The 27,081-nt window shown below is 41.8% G+C and overlaps 1 protein-coding gene across 2 annotated transcripts in view; it reads left to right on the top strand.

Annotated features, from left to right (window-relative positions):
• The window catches only part of GLS (glutaminase), a 267,993-nt gene that overhangs the window by 139,170 nt on the left and 101,742 nt on the right, over positions 1-27,081 (top strand). For both annotated transcript variants that reach the window (XM_075285137.1, XM_075285138.1), the window contains exon 10: positions 18,885-18,951. In XM_075285137.1, coding sequence (XP_075141238.1) covers positions 18,885-18,951 — 67 coding nt within the window. The remainder of the gene's footprint in view (positions 1-18,884; positions 18,952-27,081) is intronic.

Raw genomic sequence — 27,081 nt, 5'->3', positions numbered from 1 at the left:
TAAAGCTGAGTAAATAATTTCAAAATCTGCAACAATAAAGTGACAATTATGGAAGGGTTTTCGGAATTTTAATATGACTGTTACGGAGTTAATGAATTGGAGAATCTTTACTGCTTCTGGCTAAACATGGCTGTCAGCCTTTTGTTAAAGGGGCTCTATCACTGGATTTTCGCTATTTTAGATAAACATATGCCTGAATAGCATTTAAAAAGGCTAATCAAGTCCTGTTAATCATTTGTTAAAAGACTCCCCGTTTTAATGAATTACCTTTTTAAACGTATATGTAAATGAGCCATCCGTGCACCGTGGGTATTCCCGTGCACACCTCACGTCATACTCTGTTCACACCCTCCTCTCTTGGTTGTGCTATGTAAGTCCCTCCTCCTGTTTTTGATTCACCAGCTCTCTCTCTTCTCTCTCTCTCTTGATTTACTCTCTCTTCCCTGTTTCTGGAAAAGGACCTGTGATGACATCACTACTGCTCTGTGATTGCCTTGTCCCTGTGATGACGTCAATACAAGGTCCTTCGTCGTCTTCTAAAGTAGTGATCTATGCAGAGCAGGGGCTGCAGCTCCATGTGTCTATCGTAGCTAGATCTACTGTGCACATGGAGATTTATGAAGGCATGAACAGACTATGACATGAGGGGTGCACGGAGGGCTCATTTACATATATGTTTAAAAGGTAATTCATTAAAATGGGGAGGGTGTCTTTTAACAAACAATTAGCAGTACTTGAATAGCCTTTTTACAGGCTATTCAGGCATATGTTTATCTAAAATAGTGAAAATCCAGTAATAGAGTCCCTTTAAGGACTCAGAGTTGGACCAGGAGTGTCAGCCTGTTGGAAAAATGTCAGCTTTGGAGTGGGTGGTTTGGCCTACTGATTCCACAAGCCTGGATAGCACTGATATTTATATCTTATGTCCTGGTTGTCATTATTAGAATTTGTTTTCCATGTAAAATCAATTTCATTAGCATGACTAAGCTGCTCAGCTGTCTTTGTTTCATACAAAATTTATGTAAAGCAGAGTACACAGTCTAGATCAGGGGTGCTCACACTTTTTCAGCGTGTGAGCCACTTTGTTAGCTGACCAAGGCAAAAGATCTACTAGGGCCGGGGCGGGACTGGGGGCAGGCTTATGGGTGGGGCGGGCGTGTCTGTGGGCGGGAATGGGCATGTGGGTGGGGCCGAAAGGATTGTGAGAGCAGGAGACAGCGGCGTTCTGTGGCCGCCCAGGGATCCCCGGTGTCTGTTTATTCACAGCACAGGCTGAGAGTTATCTCTGGACACTGGCAGGCTGGGGCTGCGGCAGCCCCGCCTGCCAGTGTCAGGAGATGACTCTCAGCCTGCACTGTGAACAAGCAGACACCGGGGATCCCTGCATCCCGCAATCGACCCATACGTCCTTTGCGATCTACCAGTAGATCGCGATCGACGTATTGAGCACCCCTGGTCTAGATGCTGCAGGTGTCTAAAACTCTGCATACCCAAGGACTCTAATAGCTACCCAATTTTCTGGGTAAAAATCTTACCTTAAGGATCCATTCACACAGAGTTTTTGGGCACTGATTTTGCTGCTGAATCTGCGTCAGAATCCACGTGGAAAAAAAGCTTCCCATTGACTTTAATGGGTTCCTTTTTCCACTAAAAAGGAACCCATTGAAGTCAATGGGAGGCTTTTTTTTCCACGTGGATTCTGACGTAGATTCAGCAGCAAAATCAGTGCCCAAAAACTCTGTGTGAATGGATCCTTAAGGGGCCATTCACACGATGTAACGCTTGCGATGATTCTTGCACAATAACTCGCGTAATAATCAATGCTGCAAAACAGAATCCCATTGAGTTCAATGGGTTCCGTTTAACGCATGCAACACATTGAAATCAATGGGAGACTTTTTAACCCATTGATTTCAATGTGTTACACTCGTTAAATGGAACCCATTGAACTCAATGGGATTCTGTTTTGTATCGCTGATTCTTACATGAGTTATCATGGAAGAATCAGTGCCAAGTTACATCATGTGAATGCCCCCTAAAGTTGTGAAATTTTTTGAGGGCGTACGTGGTTTTCAAAGTATTGTAAATCTGTTAGTCTGAAGGATTTTCTACATGTTACTGCATCAATTTGAGAAAGCTTTTCTTATGTTTATGTTCATGAATTTATTTTTCATTTGTAGATTTTGGTTACCATTTAACATCTTAAAGAGGACCTTTCACCACCCCAAGCCTGTGCAGTTTTCTACAGCATGGTATAGGCGCTGCTGCACAGACTCTGGGGCACTTTGAATTTTCTCTCTAGCCCCCCTCGTTGTGTAGTTCTGAGCCCCATTATTTCTGGCGCCCTGTATGTTAATGAAGCCCTTCACTGTCAGAAGGGCATTTCTGACAGTGAAGGGAGCAGCGACATCATTCTGACACTGTCCAATTAGCATAGTATAAGAAAAAATATGTCCTTGTACCGTGTTAGCCAGTGGATGTGAAATGAAAGAAATGTTTTGAGAGAAGTCCTCAGTAGTTGATACCTTTTTTAATGGCCATTAAAAAAGGTATCAACTACTGAGGACTTCTCTCAAAAAATTTCTTTCAATTAGCATAGGACAGTGTCAGAGCAGCGTCAGCAACATTCTCGCGAGATCACGCACTCCTCTCTTCACAGGACTGCAAACAAGACCCGGAGGAGCGATCTAGGGAGAGTTCTGAAGCGGGCGAAGGAGAACTTCAGTGACATCGCTACTGGTAATTATAGAAACCCCTAAGCAATGAGCATAACTGCCCAGTAGACCCTGGAAATCCCTATACAACGAGCATTATCCCTAGGAAACTAGCGTTAACCCCTAGGCAACGAGCATTAACCCCTGATAGCCCCTACCAACGAATATTAACCCCTAATAGCCCCAGGCAACAAACAGTAGCCCCTAGCAACGAGCATTAATTCCTGTTAGCCCCTAACAACGAGTGGGTACTGCTCGTTGTTAGGAGCTAACGGGTTAATTTTTGTTGCTAGGGGCTACTGTTTGTTGCCTGGGGCTATTAGGGGTTAATATTCGTTGCTAGGGGCTATCAGGGGTTAATGCTCGTTGCCTAGGGGTTATAAGGGGTTAACGCTAGTTTCCTAGGGATAATGCTCGTTGTATAGGGATTTCCAGGGTCTACTGGGCAGTTATGCTCATTGCTTAGGGGTTTCTATAATTACTAGTAGCGATGTCACTGAAGTTCTCCTTCGTCTGCTTCAGAACTCTCCCTAGATCGCTCCTGAGGGTCTTCTTTGCAGTCCTGTGAAGTGCGTGATCTCGCGAGAACTTTGCTGACGCTGCTCTGACACTGTCCTATGCTAATTGGACAGTGTCAGAATGATGTCGCTGCTCCCTTCACTGTCAGAAACGCCGTTCTGACAGTGAAGGGCTTCATTAACATACAGGGCACCAGAAATAATGGGGCTCAGAACTCCACAACGAGGGGGGCTAGAGAGAAAACACTGTTACTTACCTATCTCCCGCTCCGCTGCAGTCTTCCGTGGTGTCGGCCTTCTTTAATGACGTACTGACACCACATGACCCGGACGCAGGCCCCAGTCATGTGACTTAAGGACGTCACACAACTAGGCCTGAAGCCTGCTAGGAGCATAGAAAGGTAAGTAACACGTTTATTATGTTCCTTTACCTTTCTGGGGCCTCCGATCATTATACTCGGGGTTCTGAAAAGACCCCTGAGTATAATAATAGTGCTTGTGGGGCCCCTGGCGTCACTTACCGATCACGGCATCTGCCAGGATCAGTAAGTAAATAGGGCCGGTAATGGCCTATTAAGGAAAAAAAAATGCAGGGGTAGTGGCTGTCGCTGGGCCCCTAATGTCCCGGGCCCTGTGGCATCCGCTACCCCTGCTATGCCACTGTGCTCATTGCTTAGTGGTTTCTATACTTACCAGTAGCGATGTCACTGACGTTCTTCTTCATCTGCTTCAAAACTCTCCCTGGATCTTTCCTCCGGGTCTTCTTTGCAGTCCTGTGAAGAGAGGAGTGCGTGATCTCGTGAGAACTCGTGAGATCACGCTGCTAAAGCTGCTCTGACACTGTCCTCTGCTAATTGGACAGTCTCAGAATGACATCACTGCTCCCTTCACTGTCAGAAACGCCTTTCTGACAGCGAAGGTCTTCATTACATACTGCATACAGGGCGCCAGAAATAACAGGGCTCAGAACTCCGCAACAAGGGGGGCTAGAGAGAAAATTCAAAGTGCCCCAGAGTCTGTGCAGCACTGCACAGGCTTGATGTGGTGAAATGTCCTCTTTAAGGATGTGGTCTATTTTGTTACTTAGGCTGAGGCCCGACGTTGTGGAAATGCATCCTTTTTTTGTTGAATACTTTGCAGTGTTTTGAGCCAAAGACAGGAGTGGATTGAGCAAAATGTAGAAGTATTAGAACTTTCTATATATTTCCCATTCCTTTTGTAGTCACTTCTAGGTTTGGCTCAAGAAGCTGCATTTCCACAACGTGGGGCCTCAGCCTTAAGGACACTGCTTTTTTATTTTATGGTCATATCTTAAAATACATAACTATGGCTACATTCACTTGACAGGGATTAATGGCCATGTGACATCTGTATTTTTTAACAGACATCACACAGCTGCATTAAATTCAGTGTCATAGAAAGGGGCTATTTACATGACCATTATTTTGACAGTCTGTTGTAACGGGCCGTTAAAATATAGGCAAGTCCTATTTTTGTCCATTTTCATGGATCCCTCCATACACTGCAATGTCTTGCACCTCGATTGTCTGAATGTAGCCTTATTGGGGGTTCTTTGTCACCATAGCCATCTGAAGCTGTATATTTTCAAGACCATAATTATTAGGACAAGTGGCTACAAGACTGTGAAACTGATTATTCTTATTTGAAACAAACCAATATACGACTCATTAAATCAGTAGTAGAGGTAGTCACCTGAAATGGTCTTCCAACAGTGTTGAAGGAGTTCCCAGAGATGCTTAGCACTTGTTGGCCTGTTTGCCTTCACTCCAGCTCACCCCAAACCATCGCAATTGGGTTCAGGTCTGGTGACTGTGGAGGCCAGGTCATCTGGCGTAGCATCCCATCACTCTCCTTCTTGGTCAAATAGCCCTTACACAACTACAGGTGCGTTTGGGGTCATTGTCCTGTTGAAAAATAAATTGTGGTCCAACTAAACGCAAACCAGATGGAATAGCATGCTGCTGTAAGATGCTGTGGTAGCCAGACTGGTTCAGTATGCCTTAAATTTTGAATAAATCCCCAACAGTTTCACTAGCAAAGCACCCTCAGACCATCACACCTCCTCCTCCATGCTTCACGGTGGGAACCAGGCATGTAGAGTCCATCTGCTTACCTTTTCTGCGTCGCACATAGATACGGTGGTTAGAACCAAAGATCTCAAATTTGAACTCATCAGACCAAAGCACAAATTTCCACTTGTTTAATGTCCTTTCCTTGTGTTCTTTAGCCAAAACAAGTCTCTTCTGCTTGTTGCCTGTCCTTAGCAGTGGTTTTCTAGCAGCTATTTTACCATGAAGGCCTGCTGCACAAAGTCTCCTATTAACATTTGTTGTAGAGATGTGTCTGCTGCTAGAACTCTATGTGGCATTGACCTGGTCTCTAATCTGAGCTGCTGTTAACCTGCCATTTCTAAGGCTGGTTACTCAGATTTACTCAGGGGCGGTTTTCATGTGAGCCAGTTTCTTTGTAGCACTTGATGGTTTTTGCAACTGCACTTGGGGACACTTTCAAAGTTTTCCCAATTTTTCGGACTGACTGACCTTCATTTCTTAAAGTAATTATGGCCACTCGTTTTTCTTTACTTAGCTGCTTTTTTCTTGCCATAATACAGATTCTAACAGTGTATTCAGTAGGACTATCAGCTGTGTATCCACCTGACTTCTGCACAACACAACTGATGGTCCCATCCCAATTTATAAAGCAAGAAATCCCACTTATTAAACCTGACAGGGCACACCTTTGAAGTGAAAACCATTTCAGGTGACTACCTTTTTAAGCTCATCAAGAGAATGCCAAGAGTGTGCAAAGCAGTAATCAAAGCAAAAGGTGGCTACTTTGAAAAACCTAGAATATAAGACATATTTTCAGTTGTTTCACACTTTTTTGTTAAGTATATAATTCCACATGTTAATTCATAGTTTTGATGCCTTCAGTGTGAATCTACAATTTTCATAGTCATGAAAATACAGAAAACTCTTTGAAGGAGAAGGAGTGTCCAAACTTTTGGTCTGTACTGTATATACAGATATTACATATAGAAGAACTAAAGTGCCATTTTCGTTGAATTCAGAATACACTGTATTGGTTGTAAATGAGAATTAATGCTACATATTTCTGTCCAAATATGATTTAAAATGGGTTCTCCAAGCCTGGATATTGATGGCTATCAGTATCAAATTGGTCACAAAAGACTGGGTTCATGGTGAAGCACAAGCCACCCTGCTATTTGATTCTGACCTAAGATGTATGGAACAAGGCATTCTCTCAGTCCTCAGTGCAAAATCTTGGCATGTGGACAAGTCACGGCCATGGGCTAGAAGGTTTTGGGTCCCAGTACCTTTTCAAACTCGACCCACTCACTGACTTAGTACCATTCCAAAACTGTAGAAGCTGCTGCTGGCCTGTGTTGCATATAGGCAGATGCATCAGTATTTTTTTGTATTTTTTTTTAATTGCCCCTTTACCAAGACCCTCCCACCCACTGTTTTCCCTTGTCCCAACCCACTCAGGTAGTCCACTCCCCCATTGTTTAACCTTCTTCAGAGCTTACTGTCTCCCTTATTCCCTCTCCCACACAGCGTTTGTTCTGTCACCTCAGACTGGAGAACTGTCCTTAATAGATTTACTTGGCCACCTTTAGCTCCTTAGTTTAAAAATCAAAGAACAAAAAAATCAACAATATTACAAATATAGAACGTTCAGCTACTCATCTAAAGTACCTAATAAATTTGGCTCACATTATATTCTCTTTTTTCTGAATAGAAACAGGGCTACCACCAGATCTCTCCATATGCAGAGATGTACATACAACTGAGTATGCTGCGCATATGCTGCGGTGTAGCAGAGCTGAGACGCAGGAGCAGGCGGATCATCCACAACAGCAATTGGCTAAATATAAGCGGCTCAGCACCAACAAAGTCGCGGGCAGATGCTAGTAATAGTATAAAGTGTACTAATATAGAACATACAGTCATTCAGCCGTAATTATATATAAATAATTAAATGACACTTACCTGAAGCCATGTTTTAAAGGGTTAATGCCCGGGGTAACAGACAAGACATACAGACAGAGGCATCACTACGCATTTCGCCACATAGGGCTTCCTCAGGTATCTTTTTGCTGCATGACTGTATATTCTATATTAGTATACCTTATACCATTATTTGAGTTATCTATTTGATGCATGATAGGCTTTATGGACGAGAATTGTGTATTGGGTCATATTTAGCCGGCTTATCTCTTTCTATCAATTAACCTGGCCTGTTTTTTTGGTTACTATTACCAATTATAACTATTGTGATATAATATTGTATCTTTGCCCGTGAGACTCTGTTTTACCCTTTGCGTCCTATTTGTCTGGGCTTTTTTCCATCTAGCCCTACTGTAATATTACTCTTGATTTTATTTAGGATATTTAATTTAATAAATTTGTATACTTTTATAGAAATTTTTTTGTGTTTTCTCTGACCGGTGTTTTTTCCAGTTTTGACAGTCTAGATATATTCGGGTCAGTTTTGTAGTCTAAGGGTGAGTTCACACGGAGTAAAGTGCCTCAAAATCACGGCTACAAAATAGTGCTGCGTATACGATCCCGGCTCCCATTGATATCAATGGGAGCGTATACGGCCTGCAAAATCTCACGCGGCGTATACGTGGCACTTTACTCTATGTGAACTCACCCTAAGAGGTATTTACTTGTAGTAACTATGAAGGACTATACATATTCTGTGAAGATCAGGGCTAGAGATATTGGCCACAGAGTTCAATTATAATTTGTGTCCTATAATCCCCCAACATCATAGAAGTGCTCAAAAGACAATTATAAACAGAATCTTTTTCTAAATTTTATAGCAGATACAATGTCACACCATAATAGAATTGGCTAGTTTATTTGAATTACAACACTATTACCAAGCAGAGTCACTAAAAGTCACTAGTTCCCTAAATGTTTTTGGGGTCTCTTTCCTGCACTGATCTTCACAGGAACACATGGTTTATTTTTTCAAGCATGGTTCTGGGGGTGGTTTCAAGAGAGTCGTTCGCATGAGATATGAGCGAGTAGTATTCGATCGAATACCTCCCCGCCATAGGTATGCGTGTATGTGGCCAAACACCAAGGGCTTGAACGTATCGAATATTCGATGCGCTTAACCCCTTGGTGTTCGGCCGCTTACATGCATACCTATGGCGGGGAGGTATTCGATCGAATACTACTTGCTCATCTCTAGTTAGCATGTTTTATGCTATTTAAAAAAGTTGTTTCCTATGTGCAATTTAGTTAAATGATGTATTTTATGTAACTTTGTTAATTTCAATTTTATATCAGCTCCTCATCCCATATTTTTTTTGAATGGCTGAGTAAGTGGGATGTCCCTACAGCTAGTGTTGTCTCTGATATCTACAGGATTCTCACAGATCCGAAACCAGATGTTTTTTCTAAACACTCCACGCTGTCTGTTATATAGTGACTAGCGTTGAGCGAATAGTATTTGTCGAATACCTCGCTCCCATAGGAATGCGCTTCCTATAGGAGCGAGGTATTCGACGAATACTATTTACTCAACACTAATGGTGACCATACAATTTAATTACAGCCTTGTCACGAAGCCGTGTATAGGGCAAGGCTGCAGTTACATTGCATGGCCACTATGAAATAAATGGTATAATGTAAACAGAAAAGGGAGTCACAGCGTTTACACAAGTGTCACGGTTTATTCAAACAGCTGATCAGTGGGGGCCCCAGTATTGGAACAACTCTTTTTTTTTTATTCTTGATCTTGAATAACTCTTTAGGTTGAAGCCCCACATTGCAAAAACTCAAGTGTTTTTGTCGCGGTGGAAATGCCACGGCAAAGAAGCTTCATTTTAAAGTACTTGCAAAGTAGATGGGATTCTAGCTAATCTCATCCACATGTTGCAGAAAAAAAATCCGCAATGGAAAAGCTGTGTTTCTATAGAAGCCAGTGTTTTTGAAAATTACAGCATGTCAATTATTCCTGTGTAAACACTATATGTTTTTCATATAGGCAAAATAGGGGCAGAAAGTCTAAAGAGGAAAACTCTGCGAAATTGCAATGAAAAATACTATGGAAAAAATGTGATGCGTTTCTGCCATGTTTTTTCCACAGAGTTTATTTGCTGCGTTTCACTACATGGGTCCTTACCCTCAATTAGTAAACAAAAGGGCATTATTAATACGGGACACTATTTAAGAGGGTACCCAGGGACATTATTTATTTGAAGATGTAGCAGTATTATTTATTCTGGGGTTAGGTTATATTAGTGGGATGGGGACTTTATGAAGGTGAGGACAATATGGGTCAGGTGCCTGGAAAAGTGAGGAGCCAAAGATGTGTATGCTGCAAACTTTATAGAGAGACAAGTCATAGGTGGAAGAAGTGGTTATGTAGGTCAAGATGGAAATTGAACAATTACTGTCAGAGACGACACCTGTAAGTTACAACATTGTTCCATACTGTATTTACTTAAATGGTCTTCATAAACCTGCATATATCCGGTATCTACCACTATACAGACACTATATAGTGTTAGTATTGGGACTGGTTGCCAACTTGGACATGTTTGCCCCTCCTGTGTTGGCAACCAGTCCCAATACTAACACTATATAGTGTCTGTATAGTGGTAGATACCGGATATATGCAGGTTTATGAAGACCATTTAAGTAAATACAGTATGGAACAATGTTGTAACTTACAGGTGTCGTCTCTGACAGTAATTGTTCAATTTCCATCTTGACCTACATAACCACTTCTTCCACCTATGACTTGTCTCTCTATAAAGTTTGCAGCATACACATCTTTGGCTCCTCACTTTTCCAGGCACCTGACCCATATTGTCCTCACCTTCATAAAGTCCCCATCCCACTAATATAACCTAACCCCAGAATAAATAATACTGCTATTGCTACTGCTCTTAAATAGTGTCCCGTATTAATAATGCCCTTTTGTTTACTAATTGAGGGTAAGGACCCATGTAGTGAAACGCAGCAAATAAACTCTGTGGAAAAAACATGGCAGAAACGCATCACATTTTTTCCATAGTATTTTTCATTGCAATTTCGCAGAGTTTTCCTCTTTAGACTTTCTGCCCCTATTTTGCCTATATGAAAAACATATAGTGTTTACACAGGAATAATTGACATGCTGTAATTTTCAAAAACACTGGCTTCTATAGAAACACAGCTTTTCCATTGCGGATTTTTTTTCTGCAACATGTGGATGAGATTAGCTAGAATCCCATCTACTTTGCAAGTACTTTAAAATGAAGCTTCTTTGCCGTGGCATTTCCACCGCGACAAAAACACTTGAGTTTTTGCAATGTGGGGCTTCAACCTAAAGAGTTATTCAAGATCAAGAATAAAAAAAAAAAGAGTTGTTCCAATACTGGGGCCCCCACTGATCAGCTGTTTGAATAAACCGTGACACTTGTGTAAACGCTGTGACTCCCTTTTCTGTTTACATTATACCATTTATTTCATAGTGGCCATGCAATGTAACTGCAGCCTTGCCCTATACACGGCTTCGTGACAAGGCTGTAATTAAATTGTATGGTCACCATTAGTGTTGAGTAAATAGTATTCGTCGAATACCTCGCTCCTATAGGAAGCGCATTCCTATGGGAGCGAGGTATTCGACAAATACTATTCGCTCAACGCTAGTCACTATATAACAGACAGCGTGGAGTGTTTAGAAAAAACATCTGGTTTCGGATCTGTGAGAATCCTGTAGATATCAGAGACAACACTAGCTGTAGGGACATCCCACTTACTCAGCCATTCAAAAAAATATGGGATGAGGAGCTGATATAAAATTGAAATTAACAAAGTTACATAAAATACATCATTTAACTAAATTGCACATAGGAAACAACTTTTTTAAATAGCATAAAACATGCTAACTAGAGATGAGCAAGTAGTATTCGATCGAATACCTCCCCGCCATAGGTATGCATGTAAGCGGCCGAACACCAAGGGGTTAAGCGCATCGAATATTCAATACGTTCAAGCCCTTGGTGTTTGGCCACATACACGCATACCTATGGCGGGGAGGTATTCGATCGAATACTACTCGCTCATATCTCATGCGAACGACTCTCTTGAAACCACCCCCAGAACCATGCTTGAAAAAATAAACCATGTGTTCCTGTGAAGATCAGTGCAGGAAAGAGACCCCAAAAACATTTAGGGAACTAGTGACTTTTATGTCATACTAGCATCTACCCGCAACTTCGTGTGCGGGTTCGTGTTGGCACTGAGCCGCTTATATTTAGCCAATTGCTGTTGTGGATGATCTGCCTGCTCCCACGTCTCGGCTCTGCTACACCGCAGCATATGCGCAGCATACTCAGTTGTATGTACATCTCTGCATATGGAGAGCGTACTCAGCTGTGCTACAGCGCTGCTTAAGCTCTGCTACATCTGGCCATTTGGATTATAGGGGTGTTGTTATGTCAGTGTCTGAGCAGCTTCTGTGTTGGAAACAGCTGAATGGATGTTATAGAAATTTGCCAGAGTTCGATCAGCCTGCTCCTGCGTCTCGGCTCTGCTACATCGCTGCATATGCATAGGATACCCAGCTGTATGTACATGTTTGCATATGGAGAGCCTATAGAGGTATGCTACGGCGCTGCCTAAACTCTGGTACATCAGGCAATTGTGATTACAGTGATTATGTGACTGTCTGAGCAGCTTCAGTGTTACAAAGGGCTGAATGGATGTCGCTGAAATGTGCCAGAGTTCGATCAGCCTGCTCCCGCGTCTCGGCTCTGCTGCATATGCGTAGGATACCCAGCTGTATGTACATGTTTGCATATGGAGAGGGCTGAACGGATGATGCTGAAATGTGCCAAAGTTCTCCCCCCTCCCCATCAGAAGCAGAACAACACATTCCCTGTCGTACTCACTGAAACTCTACACCCGATATACTCCTCTTGCCCACACACAGCCTGCCTGTTGTGTAGTCTCCTGATCTTCCATGAGACTCCATTTTCTTCAGCCTTCACACTGTGCAGCTTCATCCTATATAGCTCCACCCACAAAATAGTGTATAGCTCCGCCCACTGCCTAGCATGATCCTATCTGAGAATGGCTCAAGGCCGCTGTTAGTACATGAATAGGAGTAGCTGCGCTCCCTGTCCACTACTGTAATTTCCAGGCCACAGAGGCTGCCATAACTGCGGTGCGTGGGGTCCAAGTTCATACACTGATGAACAGGATAGGTCATATGGGGCTGGTTACGAATAACCCCTCTAAGGCTAGATTCACACCATCGCTTGTACTCCGTTCAGAAATTCCATCCCCAAAACCGTTTTAAAAAAAAATGCATAGAGCAGCACTTTTCTCTCCGCATTTTTCGCCATTTTCAGGCAGAAACCGGGAGGAAACCTAGCGGACCCCATTATAGTCTACGGGGACCATGGGTTTCTATGGGTAACTACTTTTTAAAGCGGATTAGGTTTCTGTTTGTGGTAAGTACCCAGGACAAGACTCTGGGGGAGCAGGGAGGGGTAGGGGCAAGTGGTCACTAATATCAGGACTCTGAGGTGATGGGGGACACTTACATGGGGAGCTGAAAAGGGGTTGGAGGTGCACCACCAGAGGTCTCTGAGGACAGTGATGGGGGGAATAACATGGGGAACTTAGAGGTGGAAGGGGTACACCAGTGAGGGGGGACCTACCTGGGGCGTTAAGAAAGGGGTGAGTTGCAGGGGAAGGGAGCAAGGCAGCTCTGAAAAATCAGTGTGATCATCTCTCCCCCACACTCCTGACCCTTGGGCTGGGGGCTATAGTCACTTAATGAGATCTCAATGCCACCATATACCATTTTACAGCCTGTAGCACAGGGGTAGGGAACCTTTGGCTCTCCAGCTGCTGTGAAACTACAACTCCCAGCATGCTCCATTCACTTCCATGGGAGTTCCCAGAACAGCAGAGCCAGTATGCATGCTGGGAGTTGTAGTTTTGCAACAGCTGGAGAGCCGTACGTTCCCTACCCCTGCTGTAGCAGGTTCTCACTGTCACATGACACAGGCTTCTCCTCTCTTCATGATGTTTTCTTCTCACAGGTTCTTCTTAGGGGGTGGGTCCAGATGCCCAGAAGGGTGGGCCCCAATACCAAGGGGAAGAGGAGATGCTATGGAAGAGCAGCAGCATATGCGACCACCCCGGGAGAACCGTGCAGGAAGGTGGACTGTCACAGTGACAGACAGAATTAGCTGAAGTACTCACTTCTTTATTGTAGCAGGCATCTGGTGGTTCACTCGTCCTGTAGCAGTGAGCTGCGGCACAGTGGCTTGTAGCTGGCTGAAACCTCCCATGCATTAGTAGAGAGTCTAAGATACCTGCAGGTCCAGTATCTGGTCCTCTGCAGGAGCTCAGTTAACTTGTAGAGGTAGGTGCAGGCTGCCAGGGTTGTAGCTTTGCTTAACCTGATGTATTCCTGTCCTCTTACTGATAATAATGCAGGGCGCTGTCATACAGCTTCTCTCCCCTGCTACTGCTGTGGCACTTCCTCACAGCACACAGTGTCTGAAACAAAAAATGGATACTGCCACACAGCTACAGTCCTATGAAAAAGTTTGGGCACCCCTATTAATCTTAATCATTTTTAGTTCTGAATATTTTGCTGTTTGCAACAGCCATTTCAGTTTGATATATTTAATAACTGATGGACACAGTAATATTTCTGGATTGAAATGAGGTTTATTGTACTAACAGAAAATGTGCAATATGCATTAAACCAAAATTTGACATTAATATTTAGTAGATCCTCGTTTTGCAAAGATAACAGCCTCTAGTCGCTTCCTGTAGCTTTTAATCAGTTCCTGGATGAAGGTATTTTGGACCATTCCTCTTTACAAAACAATTCAAGTTCAGTTAAGTTTGATGGTCGCCGAGCATGGACAGCCCGCTTCAAATCATCCCACAGATGTTCAATGATATTCAGGTCTGGGGACTGGGATGGCCATTCCAGAACATTGTAATTGTTCCTCTGCATGAATGCCTGAGTCGATTTGGAGCGGTGTTTTGGATCATTGTCTTGCTGAAATATCCATCCCTGGCATAACTTCAACTTCGTCACTGATTCTTGAACATTATTCTCAAGAATCTGCTGATACTGAGTGGAATCCATGCGACCCTCAACTTTATCAAGATTTCTGGTGCCGGCATTGGCCACACAGCCCCAAAGCATGATGGAACCTCCACCAAATTTTACAGTGGGTAGCAAGTGTTTTTCTTGGAATGCTGGTTTTTTTGGACGCCATGCATAACGCCTTTTTGTATGACCAAACAACTCAATCTTTGTTTCATCAGTCCACAGGACCTTGTTCCAAAATGAAGCTGGCTTGTCCAAATGTGCTTTTGCATACCTCAGGCGACTCTGTTTGTGGTGTGCTTGCAGAAACGGCTTCTTTCTCATCACTCTCCCATACAGCTTCTCCTTGTGCAAAGTGCGCTGTATTTTTGACCAATGCACAGTGACACCATCTGCAGCAAGATGATGCTGCAGCTCTTTGGAGGTGGTCTGTGGATTGTCCTTGACTGTTATCACCATTCTTCTTCTCTGCCTTTCTGATATTTTTCTTGGCCTGCCACTTCTGGGCTTAACAAGACCTGTCCCTGTGGTCTTCCATTTCCTTACTATGTTCCTCACAGTGGAAATTGACAGGTTAAATCTCTGAGACAACTTTTTGTATCCTTCCCCTGAACAACTATGTTGAACAATCTTTGTTTTCAGATCATTTGAGAGTTGTTTTGAGTAGCCCATGATGCCACTCTTCAGGGGAAATTCAAATAGGAGAACAACTTGCAATTGGCCACCTTAAATACCTTTTCTCATGATTGGATACACCTGGCTATGACGTTCAAAGCTCACTGAGGATATAAAAACAATTTTGTGCTTCAGTAAGTCAGTAAAAAGTAGTTAGGAGTATTCAAATCAATAAACTGATAAGGCTACCAAAATTTTTGCATCGGTCAAATTTTGGTTTAATGCATATTGCACATTTTCTGTTAGTACAAGAAACCTCATTTCAATCCAGAAATATTACTGTGTCCATCAATTAATAGATATATCAAATTGAAATGGCTGTTGCAAACACCAAAATATTTAGAACTAAAAATGTTCAAGATTAGTAGGGGTGCCTAAACTTTTTCATAGGACTGTACGTGCTTCTTCTTCCCTAGCTGCATACAGAATACTACTTCCTCCCTTTTCTGTGACTATTTCTAATTTTAGCTAGAGATCCACCCACTATACTTTGTGGTGCTATGATTAAAGGGGTATTCCCACCTCACATACTCATCAGTCTTTACTGCTGTAAAATCTCCTTTCTTCCTGGTTTCTTGCATCATTTGGTGGGCGGGGTTTCACATGCAACCTGCCATTTAGCTCCGCCCCCAAATTCACATGTAGCTCCGCCCACCCATATTGGACTATGAAGTACAGGTAGCAGCAACTCCATTCTGTGTTACATACAGAGACTGCCTGTCTCTGCCATAATGAACACAATTGTATTAGCTAGCCTGATAACTGGGAGAACAGAAGAAATGAAAGCAGCTCCTTTCCTCTATCTGCTAACAGGAAGCTAGGTCAGATGGTATAGACACAGGCTCGCTCCCTGCACTTAGCCCCTCCTTCCTCCCCCCTGAGAGCAGGCAGATACATCACTTGACTCATGAGCAGCTAAGTCAAGGCTGTGGCCACAAAGAATTGAATAAAGTAAGATAGTGGACAAACAAAGCAGTTTTGCTGAAGCAATGTATTTAGGAAAAGTCTTACATCCACATTAACCCCTTCCCGCCGATGGCATTTTTTGATTTTCGTTTTTCGTTTTTGACTCCCCTCCTTCTAAACCCCATAACTTTTTTATTTCTCCGCTCCCATAGCCATATGAGGTCTTAATTTTTGCGGGACAAATTTTTCTTGATGATGCTACCATCAATTATTCTATATAATGTACTGGGAAGCAGGAAAAACTTCAGAATGGGGTGGATTTGAAGAAAAAATGCATTTCTGCGACTTTCTTACAGGCTTTGGTTTATGGCGTTCACTGTGCAGCCAAAATGACATGTCCCCTATATTCTGTGTTTCGGTACGGTTCCAGGGATACCAAATTTATATGGTTTTATTTACATTTTGACCCCTAAAAAAAATTCCAAAACGGTGTTAAAATTTTTTTTTTCTAAAAGTCACCATATTCCGACGGCCGTAACTTTTTTATACATAGGTGTATGGGGATGCATAGGGCATCTTTTTTTGCGGGGCCGGGTGTACTTTCTAGTTCTACCATTTTCGGGAAATGTTATTGCTTTGATCACTTTTTATTCAAATTTTTATCAGAATCAAAACAGTGAAAAAACGGCGGTTTGGCACTTTTGACTATTTTTCCTGCTACGGCGTTTACCGAACAGGAAAAATATTTTTATAGATTTGTAGAGCGGGCGATTTCGGACGCGGGGATACCTAACATGTATATGTTTCACAGTTTTTAACTACTTTTATATTTGTTCTAGGGAAAGGGGGGTGATTTGAACTTTTAATACTTTTTTATATTTTTTTATATTTTTTTTTACTTTTTTTTTTATTTTTTTTTTGCATTTATTAGACCCCCTAGGGGTGTTGAACCCCAGGGGGTCTGATCACTAATGCAATGCATTACAATGCTAATGCATTGCAATGCATTGCAAAAAATCATCATCTCTTTTGCAGGCTGCATACACCAGCCTGCAAAAGAGAGAATTTGCAGACCAGCTGGGAGCCTTTAACAAGGCTCCAGGCTGTCATGGCAACATGACGTCGGCCCTGGAGCATGCTCCAGGAGCCGGCGATCCCTGCCAAAATGGCGGCGCCCATGCGCCGCCGGGAAAATGGCGCCTCCGGCGCCTTTGACCGCAGCACCGGAGGGGTTAATGCCTCCGATCGGTCCGGGGACCGATCGGAGGCATTAGAGCCGGTTGTCTACTGCTTAAAGCAGTAGACACCCGGCGGCTATGACGGCCGCTTGGCTCCCGGGCGGTCGCCATAGTTACAGACCCGACACGCGCCGTACTATTACGGCGCATGTCGGGAAGGGGTTAATAAGCAGCATAGATAGGATCCTTGTGATGGGACAACCCCTTTAAATCTTGAGTGTACTACAGACTTTCTAATGCTAGGTTCACACTAGCGTTCGGGTTTCCGTCCTTTGGGTTCGCATGAGAACCTGAAAGACAAAGACCCTGTCCACTTAAAAAGCTGGTATACGCAGAAACATGGATCCCATAGATAATAATGGGTCTGCTAGGTTTCCACCCGATTTCATTATAAAACCAACAGGACTCCATCACTAGTGTGAAACCAGCCTAAGTCAGTATGAGATAAATAGAACAATATTGACCCAAAGGTCTGAGATTATATACAAGGATTTAGAGGTTATATAAGGATGTAGTAGAAAAATTTATTTCATTTATTCCCAGTCAGGGATAAGTAGACAACATTTGAATTATAAATATAAAAATATAGATATTTTAGATATAAAACTCATTGAATAGTATCCTCTTTTACTCCTTCCATGATCCTATACAGTATGTGTGGCCACTCTATAGGACTAATATTGATGGTTCTTGCTGATACTTTTAAACAACCTCACGGTGTTTTATTTAAATTGGAATGAAATACAGTTTTGCTTTATATATTTAGTCATCATGAATGGGAAATCAAAGGTTGCTTGTTGACAATAGGCAAAGTGGATATTGCATTAAAATTGACCTACCATTCATGACAGGTTACAAAACCCTACATGTCGGGTTTTTCTGTCCGCTTGAAAAGTCGGACATCTTTACAAGCGGACAGTGAAGGAAGGGCACGGAGTGCAAAAGAACACACCTGATCGCCATTTAAATGAATGACAAGTGTCACGGACACAGCTAGTGTCCGCTCCTAATGTCTGTGCAGACACTAGCAGCGGACACTACCTGTTGGACACAGATGGTAGTGTGAACGCCCCCTTATAGTTTGGCTGGCAACTCCTGCAGCATTTTTGTTTTCACCTGAGTTGTAAATAGTTTACTATTTAACAGTGGCACCCTCTGTTATATACTGTTTAGAGGCTGTCTGTTCTGCTCGTTTGTATTTAACACTTTGAGCTACTATATTAATTATACCTCATAGGTGACACTGACTATTTTGGCTTTACACAATACACTCTTTAGTAGAGGGTTATTGTCCCCTTTATATCTAAAAGACTTGAGTAATAGAGTTCCTTGGTGGTCATATTTATTCCCATGGACATATATTTTTAATACATATTAATAAAGAATTGTTTTTATCGCCATTTTTTGTTTTTGGAATTATTTGTATATATATATATATATAATATTGTTTTTGGAATTGTATGTATGTATGTATGTATGTATGTATAGATAGATAGATAGATAGATAGATAGATAGATAGATAGATAGATAGATAGATAAATACTATCTATCTATTATTGTCAATAATACAAATTATTATTTATTATTCAAAATCCAATTATTCAAATTTTGTGTTTTACTGCATTGGAAATATGTATTTGTTGTGGTTTTTGTTAGAATTATTATTATTAATAGACAATTGTATATTTATTTTTAGGTTCCAATCTGAGAGAGAAAGTGGAGACCGGAATTTTGCCATTGGATATTACTTAAAAGAAAAAAAGGTTTGTTTTCTTTTATACTTTGCAATGCAATTAAAGGGGTTAACCAATCCTTTGATATTTATGACTTTTTCATAGGTCATAAGTATTAGATTAAAATAATACAAAGACAAAAAAGGTTCTAAACAGCTCACCCATATGTCCATTGTTTCAGATCCATATTATAAAAAGACAAAGGTGCACAAAGAAAGAACCTTGGACTTGGGTCTCGAAAAGATTCACAAATGAAATAAAAAAAATCAGCACTCAATACAAAAAAAATATATTAAAAATAAAACAACTATTTATGAGAAGTTAAAAAAAAAAAATCTATGATTCCATAAGTGTGGTGAACAAAACCTACGCGTTTCAGAAGCAAAGTTTTTTTACTCATGGTATACAAACATAGATTAAACCAAACACATTTAGAACAAAAACCTCACCCACAGAATCGTATGATTGAACAAAAAATTAACCCATTGTATAGCCAACAAACATAATATAATCACTGCAACGCAATCGATAATAAATAGTCAAGCCAAATCAGAATGAAAATTAAACACAAAACAGCAACAAACCCAAACAACAAAAGAATAAAGTATAAAAATAGAAAATACATCTAACATAATTTGTCATAATCACAAAATAAACTTTTGAATCCAATATGAAGTAACAAGCACAAAAATAATATCGAAACAAACAGAAAAAAGAAGAAAAAACTAAATATAAAAATAAATAAATAAATAAAAACAAATGAGCAATAAACACCACAGGGTGTCCACAGGTAAACAGCACCATCAGAGTGTATTTTTTTTTATTTTCAAGTCCCAATGTTATCAAAAGCTATGACATTCTATAAATTCCTTGACGGGTGTAGTTTTGAAAATGTAGTAATTTGGGGGGCTTCCACTAGCACTAGCACTGGCATGTCGGGTCTGTAACTATGGCGACCGTCCGGGAGCCGGGCGGCCGCCATAGCCGCCGGGTGTCTACTGCTTTAAGCAGTAGACAACCGGCTCTAATGCCTCCGATCGGTCCCCGGGCCAATCGGAGGCATTAACCTCTCCGGCTCCACGGTCAAAGGCGCCGGAGGCGCCATTTTCCCGGCGGCGCATGGGCGCTGCCATTTTGCCGGTGATCGCCGGCTCCTGGAGCATGCTCCAGGGCCGACGTCACGTTGCCATGACAGCCGGGAGCCTTTACAAGGCTCCCAGGGTTGTCTGCAAATTCTCTCTTTTGCAGGCTGGTCTATGCAGCCTGCAAAAGAGAGGATGATTTTTTGCAATGCATTAGCATTGTAATGCATTGCATTAGTGATCAGACGCCCTGGGGTTCAACACCCCTAGGGGGTCTAATAAATGCAAAAAAAAATTTAAAAATAGTAAAAAAAAAAAAGTATAAAAAAATATAAAAAGTATTAAAAGTTCAAATCACCCCCCTTTCCCTAGAACACATATAAAAGTAGTTAAAAACTGTGAAACATATACATGTTAGGTATTCCCGCCGTTTTTTCACTGTTTTGATTCTGATAAAAATTTGAATAAAAAGTGATCAAAGCAATAACATTTCCCGAACTATGGTAGAACTAAAAAGTACACCCGGCCCCGCAAAAACAGACGCCCTATGCATCCCCGTACACTTACGTCTAAAAAAGTTACGGCTGTCGGAATATGGCGACTTTTAGAAAAAAAATTTTTAACACAGTTTTGGATTTTTTTTAAGGGGTCAAAATGTAAATAAAACCATATATATTTGGTATCCCTGGAACCGTACCAAAACACAGAATACAGGGGGCATGTCATTTTGGCTGCACAGTGAACGCCGTAAAACCAAAGCCCGTAAGAAAGTCGCAGAAATGCATTTTTTCTTCAAATCCACCCCATTCTGAATTTTTTTCCTGCTTCCCAGTACATTATATAGAATAATTAATGGTGGCATCATGAAGAAAAATTTGTCCCGCAAAAATTAAGACCTCATATGGCTCTGGGAGCGGAGAAATAAAAAAGTTATGGGGTTTAGAAGGAGGGGAGTCAAAAACGAAAATCAAAAAATGCCATCGGCGGGAAGGGGTTAAAGGGGTATTCCCATGTACATAATCATATCTACATTTGAAGATACTTAAAAGTTAAACATTTTTGCAAATATAAGTATTAAAAATTCTGCAAAGTTTTAAAGATTTTCTCTAACTTTCTTACGCTGGGTTCACACCTGCGTTCAATGTGTCCGTACTATGGTTTCCGTCTTCTGCATGGCAGAAGACGGAAACCATAGATCGGGTCCGGCCGTGCGCGGCGGTGAGCGTTTTATGCTCTCCGCCGCGAAACCGGATTTTTTTATCCGGACACAGAGTACTGCATGTCCGACTCTGTGTCCGGATTATAAAACCCGGTTTCGCGGCGGAGAGCGCAAAACGCTCACTGCCGCGCACGGCCGGACAGCTTTCTCACCCATTCAAATGAATGGGTGAGAAAGTCTCCTGCAGGCTTCCGTCTCCTGCATCTGTTTTATGCAGGAAACGGAAACCTGCAATAAGGAAAGAAGAACGCAGATGTGAACGAGCCCTTAGCGGTGACAGTCTGTTATCTTGATCGGTTGCCAATGGATACAACCAGAAACTTGCAGAAACTTTCTGTGGTCTGGGACTTGTTAAGAACCCAGCTATGACTTTCTTATTGTAGCTGGGTTATCATGCAGGGACACTACATGTGTAGTGAAGATATCCCGACTACAATAAGGACATCATGGCTGTTTTTCTGACCTTAGAAAGTTCCTCCATTCATGGTCGTATCCACAAGACAACAGACTGTGACCACAAGATATTTAGAGAAAATCTTTAAAACTTTGCAAAATGTTTAATTACTTATAATTGCAAAAATGTTTAACTTTTAATTATCAACAAATTTTTAAAAAAACTATATACATGGGAATACCCCTTTAACTTCACTGCTGGGCTACACCACAAACTAGGTGCTTCTCTGATCACTTCTCAGAGAAGCTGCCACTGCAGAACAAAGCAGCCGCTTAAATGAATTATAAAAGTCTTGCACTTACCAAACTGTACGACTAACTCAACTTAACCGGTTAAGGACCGCCGTACGTAAATTTACGGCCTGCGGTCCAGGTACCTAAAGACCGGACTATTGTAAAAATACGTCCTGTCTTTAGGTACCTATTTCGCGGGGGGAGGGGTGCGGGGAGGACGGGGGTTAGGTGTTACTAACACCTAACCCCTTCCTCAATAACGTCCAGTCGGAACTGAGTCCGACTGGACGTTTTAACCCTTTCGATCGCGCCGTGAAACATCACGGCGCGATCGAAAGGCATCCGCCGACAATTGAAGCTGATCGGCACCCCCCGCGGCGAGATCGGAGGGTGCCGATAGCAGTAAAAGGTAGTCTGGGGTCTGGCCAGTGACCCCAGACTGCCCGGAGCCCCCACATACCTGGTGATCCTGCCAGGACCTTCTGATGTCAGGCTGTGCGTCTACACAGCCTGACATCCTGCTACGGAATGCCATGTGGGACACCTGCAGGCTGTGTCTCACATGGCATTCTATATCAGCAAAGTATTGCTGATTGAAGTGTCCTAAATGGACACATGAAAAAGTAAAAAAAAATGTAAAAAAAATAAAATGAAGTGTATGAAAAAAATTAATATTTATAAAGCCCAAAAATCCCTTTTTCTCAATAGAAAATGAATTATATAAAAAAAGAACTAAAAAGTAATAAAAACAATGCATATTTGGTATTGTCGCGTCCGTAACAATCTGTACAATAAAACTGAAATAATATTTAATGTACACGGCGAACGCCGGAAAAAAAAAACGGAAAAAACTCGCCGGAAGTAATGATTTTTCGCCATCTCACCATACAAAATATGCTATAAAAAGTGATCAAAAAGTCATATGCATCCGACAACAGTACCAATAAAAAGCGCAGGTTGTCCCGCAAAAAATAAGCCCTCAACCAACTCTGTCAACCGAAAAATAAAAATGTTACGCCTCTTAGAAGATGCGATGCAAAAAACATTGATTTATGTCCCCAAATGTGTTTTTCCTCTGCAGAACTAGTAACACATAAAAAAATACTATAAATGAGGTATCGCCGTAACCGTACCGACCCGCAGAATAAAGGGAACATGTTACTTATACTGTACGCTGCATGGCGAAAAATTAAAAAAGTAAAACTCAATGCCAGGATTGATTTTTTTTTTTTTAAATCCAGCAAAAAAGGGTTAATAAAATGTATTCAATAAGATGTAGACACCCAAAAATGGTGTCATTACGAAATGCATCTCATCCCGCAAAGAATAAGCCCTTATATGGCCGCGTCACCAGAAACATAAAGAAAATATAGCATCTCACAATGTGAAGACAAAAACCCTCAAAAATCGCCAAATTATTAGAACACAACTGGGTGCGTCATGTAGGGAATATATAAGCTGTGTGAGCGGATATCAGGGGACACCCCAGATTTACAGCTTATGAGGGAACAGACACCAGAAGTGACCCCTAAAGTGACCCCCAGAGTGACTCCCCCAATCATAGGAGCTACGGGGACATAGTAGGGAATTTGGTGTTTGCAATGTCCTCCGCACAGCTTATACATTCCCTCTTCGCCATCCGCTGTGCAGTCACGTCCGGGATACTAATACTCACTACACCCCCTGATAAATTCTATGAGGGGTGCAGTTTTCAAAATGGGGTCACTCCTGGTACCCCATGGAATCCACTTTTCTGGTACCTTACAGGCTCTACAAACATGACATGGCGTCCAGATACCAAACATCTGAATCTGTACTCCAAAAGCCGCATAGCGCTCCTTCCCTTCTGCACCCTGCTGTACGTCCAAACTGCAGTTTATGACACATGTATGACACATGTATGACACTGGTGTACCCCCGGATAACGGACATAATGTCATATGTGGGTATAAACTGATACTAGGACACAGCCGGACACAGAAGGGAAGAAGGGTCATTTGGTTTTTGGAGCACAGACGGTTTGGCTTTTGGATGCCATGACACTTTTGTAGAGCTGAAACGCCAGTAATTTGGAATCCCCTGATAAATTACCTTATTTTGGAAACTACACCCCTGAAGGATTTATCCAGGGGTACAGACAGCATTTTTAACCCCCAAGTGTTGCTATAACTTTATATATATAACTATAACTGTAGTGGATTGTGAGAGGTGAAAATGACCATTTTTCCAGGAATACGTCCTTTCAGTGCGTAATATGTTGTGCCCACCTTGTATCAGAGATGAACGCTCTAAAAGCTGTTGTGCCTGGGATACCCGTTTAACAGTTTTTGGAGTGCCTCTGCTGACATAAGTCGGGCACAACATGTTGCACACTGAAATGGCAAATCTGTAAAATTCATTTTTAACTTCTCTATCAGTTGCGATTTCATTTCTGGAAACTAAATAAATGCAACACTCAAGGGTTAAAAATTCTCGCTACACCACTTGATAAATCCCATCAGTGGGGTAGTGTCCAAAATAGGGTGACATGTCTGCGGATTCCACTTTATTGGCAATTCAGGGGCTTTGCAAAAGTGGCAAAAAAAAACCAAACTGCTCCAAAAAACCAAAATAGCACTCCTTCCCTTCTGTCCCCGGTTGTGCCCAAACAGCCGATTCTACCCACATATGGCATTAAGTACGTTATCCGGGGTACACCAGTGTCATACATGTGGGCATACACTGCTATTTGGGTACCCAGCAGGGTGCAGATGTGAAGGAGCAATATGTGCTTTTGGAGCGCAGATTTAGATTCTTCGTTTTTGGACACCACGTCACATTTGCAGAGACCCTAAAATTGCCCCTACAAAATGGGGTCACTTCTTGGTGAATTCCAGTTTACTGGAACCTCCAGGGCTCTGCAAAAACATCATGGCGCCCAGAGGGTCCCTCTAAATCTGTATCCCAAAAGCTAAAACGCACAGTGGTCCTTCCCTTCTGAGCCCTGCTGTGTGCCCAAGCAGCAGTTTACACCCACATATATAATTTTTTGACCCCCGGGATGGCCCACTTAATAGTTTTAGGAGTGCAGGTCTCTGACAACACAAAGTGGGTGCAACGTATTGGGCACCGAAATGGCATATTTTTAAAAATTTCAATTTTCATTTTGTACATTAATTTTTGGGAAGCATTTTAGGCTCAAAATGATAATACCCCTTGATACATTCCTTGACAGGTGTAGTTTCTAAAATGGGGTCACTTTTGAGGGGTTTCCATTGTATTGATACTTTAGGGGCTCTGCAAATGCGACATGGCACCTGAAAACTATTCCAGCAACATCTGCCCTCCAAAATCCAAATAGCGCTCTTTCCATTCTGAGCCCCAGCATGTACCCATACAGCAGATTTTGGCCACATATGGGGTATTGCCGTGTTCAGAAGAAATTGTGTAACAAACTGTGGGGGGCTTTTAATTCTTAAACTATTTGCAAAATTAAAACTATGGCGCTAAATGGACGATTTATTGGGAAAAAAAGTAATTTTTCATTTTCACGTCCCAATGTTAATAAAATCTGTGAAACACCTGTGAGGCCAAAATACTCACTCTACCCCTAGACAAATTCTATGAGGGGTGTAGTTTCCAAAATGGGGTCACTTATAGGGGGTTTCCACTGTATTGGTACTTTAGGGGCTCTGCAAATGCGACATGGGACCTGAAAAATATTCCAGCAAAATCTGCCCTCCAAAAGCCAAATAGCCCTCTTTCCATTCTGAGCCCCGCCATGTTCCCATACAGCAGATTATGACCACATATGGGGCATTTCTGTGTTCAGCAGAATTTGTGTAACGAACTTTATGGAGCTTTTTCTCCTTTATCCTCTTGTGAAAATTAAAAATTTGGGGCTAAATTGACAGTTTGTTGGAAAAAAAGTAATTTTTCATTTTCATGGCCCAATGTTAATAAAATCTGTGAAACAGCTGTAGGGTCAAAATGCTCACTCTACCCTTTAATATGTTCTGTGGGGGGTATAGTTTCCCAAATGGGGTCACTTTTAGGGGGTTTCCACTGTATTGGTACTCTAGGGGCTCTGCTAATGCGACATGGCACCTAAAATTATTCCAGCAAAATCTGCCATCCAAAAGCCAAATAGCGCTCCTTCCATTCTGAGCCCCGCCATGTTCCCATACAGCAGATTATAGCCACATATGGGGTATTGCCGTGTTCAGGAGAAATTGTTTAACAAACTGTGGGGGGCTTTTACTCCTTTAACCCCTTGTGAAAATGAAAACTTTGGAGATAAAGTGACATTTTAGTAATTTTTCATTTACACATCCCAATGTTAGTAAAATCTGTGAAACAACTGTAGGGTCTAAATGCTGACTATACCCCTTGATGAATTCTGTGAGGGGTGTGGATTCTAAAATGGGGTCACTTTTGGGGGGTTTCCATTGTTTTGGTACTCTAGGGTCTCTGCAAATAAGGCATGGCGCTGAAAATTATTCCAGCAAAATCTGCTGTTCAAACACCCAGTGTCGCTCCTTCCCTTCCATGCATTGCCGTGTGCCCAAAAATCAGTTTACACCCACATGTGGGGTATTTCTGTGCACGGGAGAAATTGCACAATAAACTGTCAGATGCATTTTCTCCTTCAACCCTTTGTGAATGTGTTAATTTTGGGTCTAAATGAATGTATTAGTGAAAAAAAATGAAATGTCTAAATTTCACTGCCATATTATTTTTATTCTTATGAAATGCTTAAAGGGTTAACAAACATCCCAAATGCTGTTTTGAATAATTTGAGGGGTGCAGTTTTGAAAATGGGGTAATTTATGGGGGTTTCTATTATACAGGTATTAACTCTATAGGATCAGAGGTGACTAAAGTAAATATCCAACCAAATAGTGTCCCTCCCAAAACGAGAAAATATTAAAATATAACTTTTATTGATATATTAAAATTGTCTTAAAATATTGTGTGATTCCCTATAAAAGAGAGCACCAATCCAAGAAGAACTCCACACTAGTGCTAACTGGTCAAGTAGATCAGTATTCATTTACACACTAAACCATATAAGGCACTAGAGGGGTTAATACTGCTGCTATCATTACCTAGCAGCTTCTGAACACTTAAAGACAGCACACCTTAGTTCTGAAGAGATTGTTTCCTATTGTCATCTAGAAACACCTATCCCTG

The sequence above is a fragment of the Leptodactylus fuscus genome, chromosome 8 (genome assembly GCF_031893055.1).
Source record: "Leptodactylus fuscus isolate aLepFus1 chromosome 8, aLepFus1.hap2, whole genome shotgun sequence".
Taxonomy (NCBI): domain Eukaryota; kingdom Metazoa; phylum Chordata; class Amphibia; order Anura; family Leptodactylidae; genus Leptodactylus; species Leptodactylus fuscus.
This window is presented reverse-complemented; position numbering and strand designations above follow the sequence as displayed.